This window comes from Oryzias melastigma, linkage group LG2 (genome assembly GCF_002922805.2).
Source record: "Oryzias melastigma strain HK-1 linkage group LG2, ASM292280v2, whole genome shotgun sequence".
In the NCBI taxonomy this organism is placed as follows: domain Eukaryota; kingdom Metazoa; phylum Chordata; class Actinopteri; order Beloniformes; family Adrianichthyidae; genus Oryzias; species Oryzias melastigma.
In genome coordinates this window covers 12,983,050-12,997,245 of record NC_050513.1, presented here as the reverse complement: position 1 = coordinate 12,997,245, position 14,196 = coordinate 12,983,050, and the positions used below count along the sequence as shown (strand labels likewise).

The 14,196-nt window shown below is 39.4% G+C and overlaps 1 protein-coding gene across 1 annotated transcript in view; it reads right to left on the bottom strand.

Annotated features, from left to right (window-relative positions):
* LOC112156703 (nck-associated protein 5) overlaps positions 1-10,560 on the bottom strand; it is a 196,632-nt gene extending 186,072 nt beyond the window's left edge. Inside the window, exons 1-2 of the mRNA XM_024288992.2 lie at positions 10,209-10,560; positions 9,994-10,081 (exon numbers count right to left, since the gene is read on the bottom strand). Of these exons, the coding sequence (XP_024144760.1) occupies positions 9,994-10,041 (48 nt within the window). The 5' untranslated portion in view covers positions 10,042-10,081; positions 10,209-10,560. The remainder of the gene's footprint in view (positions 1-9,993; positions 10,082-10,208) is intronic.
* Between the last annotated feature and the right edge of the window lie 3,636 nt (positions 10,561-14,196).

The following is a 14,196-nucleotide window of genomic DNA, read 5'->3' as shown; positions in this document are numbered from 1 at the left end:
AATGACAGTTGTGGCACTTTAGTGCCGCCATACATTTTAAATAAATTCAGCATCTGTGTTTTGAAGCAGTTACCATCATAACGTGTTATGAAGACTTCTAAAATAGATGTTTTAATTTTTTTGTGCCATAATCTGTTATATTTTTTTTTAATCTATGTCAATTTTTTAAAGCACTGTTGCATTTTAGGGCAATGTTTGTGTTGCTGTGTTTCTAAAAACAAAACTTTTTTTTTCTTCATTATTGTTGTGGCACCTTAGTGCTGCCATACATTTTAAATAAATTATGAATCTGGATTTTAGAAACAGTTACCATCAAAATGTATTATGCAGACTTGCAACATAGATTGTTTTTTTGTTGTGCCATATTCTATGTTGTCATTTTTTAAATTGGTGTCAATTTTTTTCAGTAGTGTTGGATTTCCAAAAAAATGTCAAGGCAAATGTTTATGTTGCTTGTTTTTTTTATTGTTTTATTTAAACTTAAATATATAACTTTAAAAAGAATTATAGTTGTGGCACCTTCGTGCTGCCATACATTTTAAATAATTTCCACGTCTGCATTTTGAAACAGTTACCATCACAACATATTGGTTATTTGCCTTAATAAAATCCCCCAAAACTGTGCAGGAACAGAAACGATCTTGATATTTTGGTCGGAAAAACAGACTAGCGGCTCATTTCATAACAGCCACAAAGATTATTAAATACCAATTTACAAGCAGATGGCAGCCGCTCAGTCCGCTCCGCAGCGGGAAGCTGACTTTTGGGGGTTAGCCACTGTTTGAAGGCAAACCGGTTCCCATGGAGGGAACCAGGCAGAATCAGCAGATTTCTGGAAGGTTTCCCACAGCCCGTAGATACCCGCACCGTGAGCCCAGGTATGCACGGCATGTCACCTGAAGGAGCCGTCAAAAGACCCCGCCGGGGGCCGCTACACCCCCCCGCTGGGAAACTTCATTTAGTTTTTCAGGATTTAGTGAATGGAGGAGTTTAAATCTCTCACTTTAGGAAGCTGTGAGGGAGGACTCCTCGTCCACGGGGACTGGCGTGAGAATGAAGAGGCGTAGGGGTGGGGGGGACAATGTCGCCATGTTTCTGCTGTATAATTACATTTAATTACTTTGAGCGTCTCAGTAATGATATCAAACTTCTCCTGCTAGCCAATCACGTTGGAGCTAGCATTAAAAAGTGGACCTGGGGGGTTGAATTTTCCTAAATTAACTTTAACAAAGTCAATCGTCTGTTCTTCTTGGAAGTAGTTTGGACTGAAACAAATAAACGATTTATAAAGCTGGAGAGGAGGGTAGAAAAGTGCAACCACGTGCCGCCGTTGTTTTGATAGTCGAGCGTTTAATCAGTAATGTGGTGCACTTGATTATTAACCCTCCTCCCCCACAAAGTGTTTTCGATTTCGCCTTTTGTTATCAATTATCTTTGAGCATGATTGCTCTGCTGCACAAGGATAAAAAAACAGTGAGAAGAAAAAGACTCTGAAGACAAAACAATCTCTCTGAGATTTAAACTCGCTTAAGTTAATGAGGTTTGCTTCGAGGAACAGGGTTTAGCCGGGAAATCTGTAAAAGTGTGTGGGGTGGTATTTCTTTGATGGACATAGAAAATTTGGGTGTGTGCAACCAGATCGATTGGTCTGAAGCAAGACGGTCATTGAATGGACAATATTTTTTGTTTGTTTGAGTAGTAGTCCAGGTGTCGGCAACCTTTTTATTTAAATAAATATGAATTATGTCTTATTTTTTTGCAAAAGCAAAAATCTAAAAAGAAACTAGCATTTCTCAAAATGGGATTTTTTAAAAAACTTAATTACTTTTAGTTGAAGCCAAATTATCAAAAAAAAGCTAGCTCGTTGCCTAATTACTAGCTGAACTCTAAATTAGCATAAAATTCCTCAGTAAATTAAATCAGCCAAAATGTTAGCATGTTGCTAAAATAAAAGCTCTAAATTAGCCTAACAACTCCAGAAGATAACAATTAGTGAAAAATTTTAGCAAATTGCTAAAATATTAGCTAAAGTCCAAAATAACATAAAAAATCTATCCTAAAAAACAACAATAAAAACACAAGTTATTAGAGACAGCTAGCATGTAGCTGAATATTAGCTAAACTCCCAAACAGCCTAAAAAACATGACAAAAAAGCCTAAATTAGCTAAAAAAACAAAAAAAAAACAGCTAGCATGAAGCTGAAATATTAGTTAAACTCCAAAATAGCCTAAAAGATCGTAGTAAGTGTCAAAGTAGTCCACAAAGTTAGCTAAATGCCAATTTTTGAAACTTTAGAACCATAACTTTTTAGCACAATTATGAATAAAAAAGGCAGGAATATAATCCAGAATAAATGAATTTAAACCTTAAATAACTTTCAATATTCAATATAAAAATATATTTTGTCAAAAATTATACAAGTTAGAAATAAGTGCAACATAATTTTGCGCCATTAATAACAATAAAATAAAATGATCCCTGATAGAATTACCCGGAGGGCCGGATCCGGCCCCAGGCCTTGACTTTGACACGTGTCCTATACTATTCTTTTCTTAAGAGTAAACTATATCCATATATATGCACATTACTTTTGACACACTAAAGAAGCATTTATTTATGAAATGAGTTACTTTTTCTTTGTTTTTTTTCCAACCTCGGAAGTAAGATAACTTGATCTCTGAGACTCCGCCTTTTGCTGCTTTTGGGTGCCGCCCATTTCATGACGTCAACTTAGAGCTGTCCTCGGCAGCATGTCTCTATTTTGTCCAAAAAAACCCTTAAACTTTTGCAATGATGGATCTTCATACAGTATTTCTGCCTTTAGTAGCCCCGACCATCGCTACACTGGTTGTAGCAATATCCGGGGCTAGCCTTCGCTACTGAGCGATGAAGCTAGCAGCTAAAAAGCGCTAGCCGAGCAGCAAAGTTAGCAGCTGAGCACAGCTAGCTGAGGGCCAAAGCTAGCAAGTCAGTAATGCTAGCTGAGCAGCAAAGTTAGCAGCTGAGAAAGACTAGCTGATCAGTGGATCTAGCAACTTAGCCCCCACCACTAAGTTGCAAAGTTAGCGGCTGAGCATTGCTAGCCAATTGGTGAAGTTAGCAGCTGGTCACTGCTAGCTGAGTGGCAAAGTTAGAGGATGAGAAATGCTAGCTCAGCACCAAAGATAGCGGCTCTGCACTGCTGGCTAAACTGCAAAGTTAGCGGCTCAGCACTGCTGGCTGAGCAGCAAAACTAGCGGCTGAGAGTGCTAGCTAAGTGGCGAAGTTAGCGGGTAAGCAGTGAAAGCTGAACGACTAAATTAGTGGCTGAGCACCACTAGCTGAGCGGCAAAGTTAGCAGCTTAATAGCGCTAGATTCGTGGAGAAATTAGGCGTTTGTGTTAGCCGGGCCGGTGGCACTGGCTGCGCAGACTCATTTTGAAAGTCGCGGTTCTCACTTTCTGTCAGCTCGATAGAAACTGCTTGGGTTAGGAAGGGTTAGTGCTCAGAACACAGTTTTTTAGAGGAAAAGTGAGTGATGTATGAACGGATCAGAATATCACTTTGGGGATGTTTTTAGTGAGAAATATTATAATACACTTCAAAGCTCAAAAAGTTGATATAAGTCTTTAAACATACCATAAAATACCAGTAAAAGCACCAAGTTGCGAGCTACATTTAGGATTTTTAACATTTTTTGGCCAATATTAGTGGAACCAGTATTTTTAATAAAGGCTTAGAAGGACATAATTTAAACCAAAAATAGTTATTTTTATGTAACATTTTCAGCATTTCTTGGCCATAGAAAATCTGTAAAATTTAAAGGTGTTAAAAAAATGTGCTCCCCGTGCATGCGTGGGTTTTCACCGGGGACTCCGGCTTCCTCCCACCGTCCAAAAACATGCTTCATAGGTTAATTGGTGACTCTAAATTGCCCCTAGGTGTGAATGTGAGAGTGACTGGGTGTGTGATTGAGGCCCTGCGACAGACTGGCGACCTGTCCAGGGTGTACCCCGCCTTCGCCCATCAGTAGCCGGGATAGGCTCCGGCACCCCCGCGACCCCGAAAGGGATGAAGCGGTCAAGAAAATGGATGGATGGATGGAAAAAAATGTGCTAAGTCATCTTAGATTTATATTTAAATGCATTAAGAATTTCTGTTAAACAAACAACTATTGTGTTTTTGTATTTGTTCTCCCATCAGAACCCTCAAACGAACGCACTTTTGTTCCGCTTTTTTCCCAACGTTCCCTTTAACAGTCAGCTGCTCACTTGCAATCCCTCCATAGGATGGACCTCTGACCGAGCATCTGCGCTGACCTACTTAACAAGCGCCCCGGCAGCGCGGCATCAGCTCACAGGCTGTCCGCGGCCGTCAGGCTCACTGCACGCGTCGCGGCATGACGAAGACACTCTCATCTGCGCGTGGGCATCAAACGATAAAAATAAATGGAGGCAAAGAATCAGCCCAGCAACACGGCTGTTATGTAATCCAAAAAATAAATTAAAAAAATACCCTGCCCCAGTTAACCGCTGCTGTATTTTGAGAGCTGCTAAACATGCACGGATTAGACGCCTGAATGCGCCATCCGGAAAGAAAATACAAACCAACCGCAAAATGTTCATCACCTTTAAAAACATTACCATGCCCTGATCTTCACTCAAAACTACTAATAGATGATTGATAGAAATTATTATTCATCCAACTGGAGGTTAAGGTTTTACCCTTTACTTAGATTAAATAAATTGTTATATTTTTTTAAGTGCTCTTTGGAAAAATGCTTCACAGGAAATGTACAAAATGAAGAGTTTGCCCATGAAACCATTGACTGTATATGAGAACTGAACCAAGTCAGTGTGACGTCACATGTAGAAACCAGCTTACTTCTAGTTCAAATTGTCCACAAAACCATTGACAGTATGTGAGAACTGAACCGAGCCAGCATGATGTCACACATATAAACTCACTTACTTCTGGTTAAGATTGGCAATTAAACCATAGACAGTATATGAAAACTGAACCTAGTCAATTCAATGTCACACATATGAACCCACCTATTTCTGATTATTGGCCTTGAAACCAGTGACAGTATATGAAAACTGAACCTAGTGCGCTTGATGTCACACATAGACACCGACTCACTTCTGGTTCAGACGGTATATGAGATCTGAACCGAGCCAGCATGATGTCACACATATAAACTGACTTTCTTCTGGTTAAGATTCTACATGAAACCATTGACAGTATGTGAGAACTGAACCGAGCCAGCGTGATGACACACATAGAAACCAACTTACATCTTGTTCAGATTGTCCATGAAACCATTGACAGTATATGAGAACTGAACCGAGGCAGTGTGATGTCACACATATAAACTGACTTTCTTCTGGTTAAGATTCTACATGAAACCATTGACAGTATGTGAAAACTGGACCGAGTCAGTGTGATGCCACACAGAGAAACCAACTTACTTCTGGTTCAGATTGTTCATAAAACCAATTGACTGTATATGAGAACTGAACCGAGGCAGTGTGATGTCACACATATAAACTGAATTATTTCTTGTTAAGATTGTCCATGAAACCACTGACTGTATATGAGAACCAAACCGAGTTAGAGTGATGAAACACATCGAACCAGTGGATTGTCCATGAAACCATTGACAGTATATGAGAACCGAACCGAGTAAGTGTAATGTCACAAATAGAAAATGACATACTTCTGGTTCCATTGTCAATTTTTGTTTGTTTTTTTCACTACGGGCGTTGCCACATTGGAACCAGAAATAGTCAGTAATCGTCTGAGATTCATCCAAGTTAATCTTATTCAAAGTTACTATGGCAACCAATCCTGACAACCAATCAGTTGAAAAATATATGATATAAAAAATTTGAATTAGCATAAACAGGTTTTATAGCAGCTAGCTCAACAAAAATGTTTATCCGGACAAATAGAATGAGCTCAATAGAAGTCTATAGGGGTATTGAGGTTTTGGGACTAGCACGTACTTCCTATTTGGAACACCAGGGGGGAGGGGTCACTCAGTCCAATTCTCATATACAGTCAATGAGGTATGAAAAAGGAGAAAACTTAAAGTTGAGGCACCAAAGTAAAGAACATAAATCCGTCCCCAGCTCATATTTCTGAATGTTTATAGGATTTATAGCTTCATCAGAAACTATTGAAGTTATATTTCATTTAATTGCATGCACTTCTTTTTTTCTTTTTTTTTGCCCCTAAGTTCATATTTTCTTCAGGAGCCTCCATCTGCACAGATCCAAGCTGGACTTCCACCAAAAGCCTCCCAGCTCCTCAGTGTCCTACTATGAAAGTATTCCTTCTGCTCCCAAAATGACACAGATTTCAGGACAATAGAGATGAGGAAAATAAAAAGATGGAGGGATTAAAAAAAAAAAAAGAACGGTCCGCATGGACTGGTTGAGTGGACAAAACGCGAGCGTGCTGAATCATAAAGCTGGATGACAAACATGACCCAGTTACAGTCCTCACTCCAAATCTGGGTTCTGTGGGTTCAGTTAAAGCAATTAAAGTGTCGGCTAATAAGTGCTGTAAAGGGGAAGCAGTATTGACAGAAGCATTGTAAAGCTGAAAGGACGGCACGGATCAGGAAAAACCAGCGCCGAGGTCGGTCAATAATTTATAAACCCACATATGTCTCCCAGGACGAAAGGAAATCATCCGATTTACCCAAACGGATCAGAAAAGGACAGAATGAGGATTAAAGATAGGAGTTTTGGTAATACCACCACATTTATTGTAAAACTGTCCTAAGTGTGGATATGAAGGATGTGATAAATGTTTAATTGTTGAGAGTTATTGCTTCGGTTCAGCCTGAAAAAGCAAAAACATTTGCCAACATGAAGCAGGATTACAGGTTTGGTTGTAATATTTCAATTATTTTTGAACAAAGTACACCAGACACATCGTCAATAAATGGTCTATTTATGAACACGCGTCATATACAAGGCAGACCGAACTGTAATGCGCATAAATCAAGACAAAAGTCATAAGTCTATCAGTTAGACTTCATGAAGTGTGTCCACAGTAACTCTTATTTCAGAACTCCTTCACTACTCCCTACACAGTGTTCTATTTAGTGTGTTTGCCCTTTTGTAGAGCTGTCCGAATGAATGATTCTAAAATCCAGTTCCATAAGAGTTTCCCATGTTTTTGTATCATGTTACCCACAAGCGTTAGCCAGGTTAGCGTATTCACAATATGTATTGTTAGTGTATTCACAATATGTATTGTTAGCTTATTCACAATACGTATTGTTAGCGTATTCACAATATGTATTGTTAGTGTATTCACAATATGTATTGTTAGCGTATTCACAATATGTATTGTTAGTGTATTCACAATGCGCATTGTTTGCATTTTCAGAATGTGTGTTGTTAGCGCATTCACAATATGTTTTGCTAGCATATTCACAATATGTATTGTTAGCATATTCAAAATACGTTAGCGCATTCACAATACGTATTGTTAGCTTCTTTACAATATGTTTTGCTAGCGTATTTACAATATTTATTGTTAGCGCATTCACAATATGTACTGTTAGCATATACACAATAAGTATTGTTAGCATATTCACAATATGTATTGTTAGCATATTCAAAATATGTATTGTTAGCATATTCAAAATACGTTAGCGCATTCACAATACGTATTGTTAGCTTCTTTACCATATGTTTCGATAGCGTATTCAGAATACGTATTGTTAGCGCATACACAATATGTTTTGCTAGCGCATTCACAATATGTATTGTTAGCATATTCACAATATGTATTGTTAGCATATTCAAAATACGTTAGCGCATTCACAACACGTATTGCTAGCTTCTTTACAATATGTTTCGATAGCGTATTCACAATACGTATTGTTAGCGCATACACAATATGTTTTGCTAACGTATTCACAAAGTGTATTGCTAGCGTATTCACAATATGTATTGTTAGCATATTCACAATATGTATTGTTAGCTTCTTTACAATATGTTTTGCTAGCGCATTCACGATGTGTATTGTTAGCATATTTACAATATGTTTTGCTAGCGCATTCACAATATGTATTGTTAGCATATTCAAAATACGTTAGCGCATTCACAATACCTATTGTTAGTTTCTTTACAATATGTTTTGCTAGCGCATTCAAAATGTTTATTGTTAGCATATTCACAATGTGTATTGTTAGTGTATTCACAATATGTATTGTTAGTGTATTCACAATGCACTAAGAATATGCAGAATTTCCTAGTATGCGTTAGCATACTGACAAAACCTGTAACTTCTAACCTAAAAAAAAAAAAAAACTGATACCGCTAACGCAAGTATTAAACTACATAAACCCTGAGCATATGATGTGTGTTCAAGAACGCGTTCAATTCAATTCAATTCAATTCAATGCGGGTTTTAGCATGTTCAACTGCTACACGTTAGCCGTAACTCGTAAAAAAAAAAAACACAATGGATTGCACTTGAACAATCTTGATGAATTAGATACGGACATTAGATAGTCACGCACTATATAGATTTAGTAGGTAGGGAGTAGGAAGAGAATAATTACATAGCATTTAATATGTTTGTAACATGTTAGCCACATTAATAGTGTTAGCGTATTCACAATATGCTAACACACTTTAACATATTCACAATACCTGTGACTCCAAAAACTGATGCAGATACTGCAGACGTTACTTTCTAACCATTGTTAGTAACAAAAGCACAATTTCACACTCTTCTACACTTTAGCTATAGCTCGTAAAAAATAAAAAATTAAATAAAAAAAAAATAAATAAAAAAAAAACAATGAAGTGTGTTTGAAAAATCTTGGTGAATTAGACAAGGGTATTAGATGTTCCGCATTACATAGCCTTTTAGTAGTTAGGGAGTAGGAAGGGAGTTCAACATATAATTTGTTTGTAACATGCTACATCTTAGCCACATTACAAACGTTACCCAGGTTAGCATATTCACAATATGTATTGTTAGCATAGTCGCCATGCGCTAACAATAAGCACAATTTGCCAATACGAATTAGCGTATTTCCAGTACCTGTAACTCCTAACCTTGTTTCTAATGCATAAAAAACCAGACTAATAAGCAAACGTTATGCTAAGTAAATACCAAACATGTGATTCGTGTTCAACAACTGACTTTGAGCAAAGACTTAAACTGATAGGGTCTCTACAGAAAAAGCTCTTCCAACATTGGGGGGAAAGGAGTTCATCGAATGCCAATTTGAAGTATTTATGGCCATTGACGAAAGGACTATAAGTACAGACGATGTAAATGTCCTCAACCTGTTAAACTTCTGGCATGTCAGCAACGGGTTGAGATGGGTCAGCACAAAGCAATTAAGTCGGGTCAAGTCAATAGAGCTGCATCAACTTCATTAAAGCCTTGTTGCAAGCATACCGACCACGACAAACCAAGAAACTCCAGATTTACCTTCAGAAACCGTCAAAGGTTACTCTACATCTCATGATCTATTACTTCCTGTGCACTGGTACTCGTACTGTAAACACTGAAGGGTGGGGAGTGGGCGGGGGGGAGGGGTCTCAGACACAACAGTCGGTTAAAAGGCTGCACTTGACATTCCAAAGAGGCTCTCGCCAGTACGCTCACCTTCAGTCAACCCTGAGCCCAACCGGTTCTCACCCCACCCCTCTCCCCTGCAATTTCGCATGGAGATAAAGCTGTCAGTCCGTCACCGGCAGCCGTGGGCTTCCCTTCAACTGCTTCACACGTTGCTGGAGATTAATTTGAGCTGCAACATCTGATTCTCAGGCTATCCGCGGCCTTTGCGTGACCTTAAAACAAGGTTGTCTTTCCTTAGCACTTAGTGTAAGTGGATCTTTTTCCCGGGTATTGGCATGCACAATGGCTCCGTGGACTCATTGAATAAGCAGTCAGCGGTTAGGAAGCCTTTTGTTTGGCGAAAGTAGAGCCCTCCGTCCCCGTCTTGTTGACGTAACTGGGAACTGTCTTACCGTCAGGCGGCTTTCCAAACGTCCCCTCCTCTCCTGGTGCCGGTCCATGGCCTCTGAGCCCTGCAGCGGTCCGCACACCTGGGAAACCCTGGAGGGTGGGGAAAGGGGGAGGAGTGGAGAAAGTCAACAACCTCTTGTCCCGTGCTTCACATTTTTAGACTTTTTTTGCACCACGGTCCGGCTCAAGTTAGGGACTGTCTGGTGTACTTTGTTACCTGCAGCTTCTTTTGGTTTTAACGCCTAATCTCCGCTAGGAAGCAGAAGTTTGGAGCTATCTAGCCGAGAATCCCGCCCTCCGCCCTGGACTTCGGCCCTTTGTTTTCCCAAGCCTCTCCAAACAGAGCTGGGAACCAGTCCGACTGAATCTGCGGCAGAAGATAAACACTTCACTTCACGCATACTACTCCTTTACAAAGAAGCTGGGGCTTTAGACAGAGTAAGCACGCCACTTCCTCTTCGGCGAGGATGGGGTCAAGGGTCAGCTGCTGGACGCCTCGGGGTCAGGAACCCCGTCGGGGTGGGTTAACTCATATTTCGGCGTCGCTCGGTGTGGAGCTTAACACAATATAGGTCAAACGAGGGACATTTTTGGCATTTTTGACTGGAAAAAAGTGCAAACTTCATCAGTAACGGGGCCAGACTGCGGTTTTCAGGTCGACTCAAACATCCCAATCAGTCCCCTCTGCCTCTGCCGGAGGCGGTATCCGTTACACCCCGTCTGAAACTCCCGCGGTGTGACTGAGCGTGTCAAACATCTCCACACATCGACATGACGCGTCCCTTCCTCTGCCTGTCTGGTGAGTCCAAACGCGACTTTTTCATCATCTGCTCGACGTGACACACAACCGTCACCCAGCCTCCACATCTCTGCAGCCCCGGGCAGAAGGAAGTCGTCTAATCAGTGAACAGGAAGTGGAAAACAGGGACTTTGATGACACAGAGGCATCAGACTCGTGCATGCTTTGGATTGACTGATTGAGCAAGTGTTTTCCAAAGGATAAAAAGCTGCTTTGAACTGACTTTTACTCTGATTAAAAATAGCAGAGTCAGCAAAAGTCACAGATTTACCTTCAAAAACAGGAAATCTAACTGCATAAAAACGTTTTTTTAAGGGGTTGAAAGTAATAAAAAATTGACAAAACACCTGAAAGATCTAGTGTCATGGAGCATTTAGATAAAGACAGGTGATAAAAGCGGCACACACATCTACCTTTGACATTTAAACCCACCACTATGTAACAAGGTTACTCATCAGTCTTTCCCTGGTGAGGTAACTTTTGCTCACCTTTGATGTGAGAAATAAAACTGAAACCCACATTTGTTTCCCGGCAAAAAAAAATTAAATATGAGGAAAAGTTTGTGTTTTTGGCAGGAACAGGCTTTTGAAAAATGAAAAAAAAAAAAACAGTTTAAGGAGATAAACTGAAATAAGGTACCCATCTGGAGTCAAGAAAAACTGTGAATCTGCTATATATATATATATATAATAGGTATACATATAAATATAAAATATATATATATATTTATAATATAAATATACATATATATATATATATATATATATATATATAATATAAATATATATATATATATTTTATATTTATATATATATACCTATTATATATATATATAAAATAAATGTAATATAAATAAATAAATCTATATGTATACATATATACATGCATTTATATCTGTATATTTATATTATATATATATTTAGAATATAAATATACATATATTTATTTATATTACATTCATAGATATATACATGCATGTATATCTGTATATTTGCCCTAGTCAGACAGTAAACACTTAAAGACCCACTCTGATGACAGAATCTGAATTTATAAAGAAAATTAAGGTTTAATTTGTGCTTTTGAGTATTTCATTATTCAATTATTAGGGCTGGGTGGATAAATTTGATGAATTGATCTAAGCTCAATAATCGATCCATAGCATCAAGCTAGCATAATGCTAAAGCCCGCTAGCTTGATGCTAACGTATAATGGGGTTTCCCATAGGACGGCTAATGTTAACACTTGGTCAATCTAAACATACATTGCTGACTGAATTAACTCACAAACATGAATTATCCAAACTCTTTTAAAGAAATACTAAACTATTTGTGGTCTAAAACACAGATTTTTGCATGTACACTTTCTTCTGGAATAAGGTGTAAGGCTTTAGCGTGATTGCCACCTGGTGGTCAAACTGAAACGCCCTCCAGGAGAGGCAGAACAATCGCAGCTTCTCTGTTTGAGAATCCATGCAACACTGTATGATATTAAGAATCTCAACATTATTTCATTAATACATTTTATAGTATGTTAATTGTGTCAGATTAATATGAATATCTTAAAAAGATAGATAGATAGATAGATAGATAGATAGATAGATAGATAGATAGATAGATAGATAGATAGATAGATAGATAGATAGATAGATAATTTATTTCTAAACAAATGTGTTTAATGTGTAAATGAAAAATTGAATTGAATCGAATTGAGTGAATTGAAATCATCGAAAAAAGAAAAATGGTGAATTCTGAAAATCATTGTCAATACCAAGCCTTTAAATCATGAGGACCAAAAAATTCAATTTGAAAGAGTGTATTGGTGACCTATGTACACCTTAAGATGCATCTTGAACCAGAGGGTCCTTTTTAAAACCCCCCATGGGTCCAGACTACCCAAAAACCATGTACGGGTCAACCATCGTACCATTAATTTGACTATACCATTAAGTAAAAATACTGAAATATCAAATTAAGCATACATTTCTTTCTGTGCAAGGATAAACTGAGTGATCAAGGTCGTATGAGAGAGTACAGTACAATAGATTTAACCTCTACACTGCAAATGAGATGACACCAGAACACTGAGGTTGTTATTTGCAATAAATTCTGCAGAAACAGCAGACCATCTCTTTAACATTCTCTTGGGAGAGGTGTGACAAGCTGCTAAAAGCTTTAACCTGGCTGCTGCTGTGTAAAAAAAAAAACACGTCCCGTTTTCCTCTGGGTACAAACTTGTTGACTCTCCACGGATCGTCCGTGTTCTTGGGTTTAGAACGGAAATGAAACACTTAGGTCTGCTGGCCGTGACGAATGGCGACCAAGGCTCGCAACTGAAGCCCATTCCTCATTCGCCCCGCCGCCTCCCGACTGATTTCCTGTGATTTACACCCAAAGCAATTACAGATATGTTAAACCGGCGCAGTGCTGTCCGAGGCGACACGCGCCCATAGGCGGCGCGGCCTCCAGCCGGCCAGTCAGCGGAGTGGAAAGGATATAATCAAAGTAGACCAGGAGGACGCGGACATCTGGGAGTCTTTGTGTCGTAGGCCCTAATTAGATGCCAGTGAGGCAGCGGGGAGGGATAGTCTGTGTAAAAAAGGGGGGGTCTCCTTTTTTTAACATCTGCTCCAGAACAAGGAAGGACCCAGCTGAGGTCACAGAACCCCCCTAAAAACAGCTCCCAATGTGAGGGGGGATAACAGCTTAATGATAACACTTACAGCCAGGAGAGTGCCTTGCTCCGGACACACGAGTAAGTGCCGATAATAAGGCCAGACTGTCCATGAATATGGATCGGCATGGCTCGGGCTGCCATGCCGTTTCTTTGTGGGACGTGGCGTCTGTGCTTGAACCCCACTTGTATTCAACTTCGTACAGTACAAAGCCTCTAAGCGCCCGCCGGCTTTTATCGTCAAACAAGTGGCAGTCTTTGGACCCGACGGACCCGCAATTCTCACGTGCGTAGAAGTCGGCACATGTAAGAGTTTCTTATCTCTTATGGAGGTGTCCAATGAACGTTGGCCCCTTTCCACCTGCTACAAAACATTACGAGGAAATAAAAGATCAATCTCTTGCAATCTCAACCTTTTTATAGGCTGTACTGTAAATTTGCTTGAGTCAAGAGTTAGGCATTATCGTCTGAGCAAACATTGAGTCATCCGAATGATTGTGAGGATTCACTCGGTTATATGGGGAATCTGAGAAACTGAAAGCTCTTGGCTAAATTGTCATTCGGTGATCAATAAGCCCCTTGTGAAAAAAAGGGGGGAGGTGGGTTGGGGGGAGTATGCCAGGAAGTGCCAGGACCTGAAAATGGATGGTAGTGGAGATTGGACATTGATCTGCGCACCCCCTTTCGCCCCACAAACCAATTCATTTGGTGTCCTCCGCCCCACTTGAATGGGAGT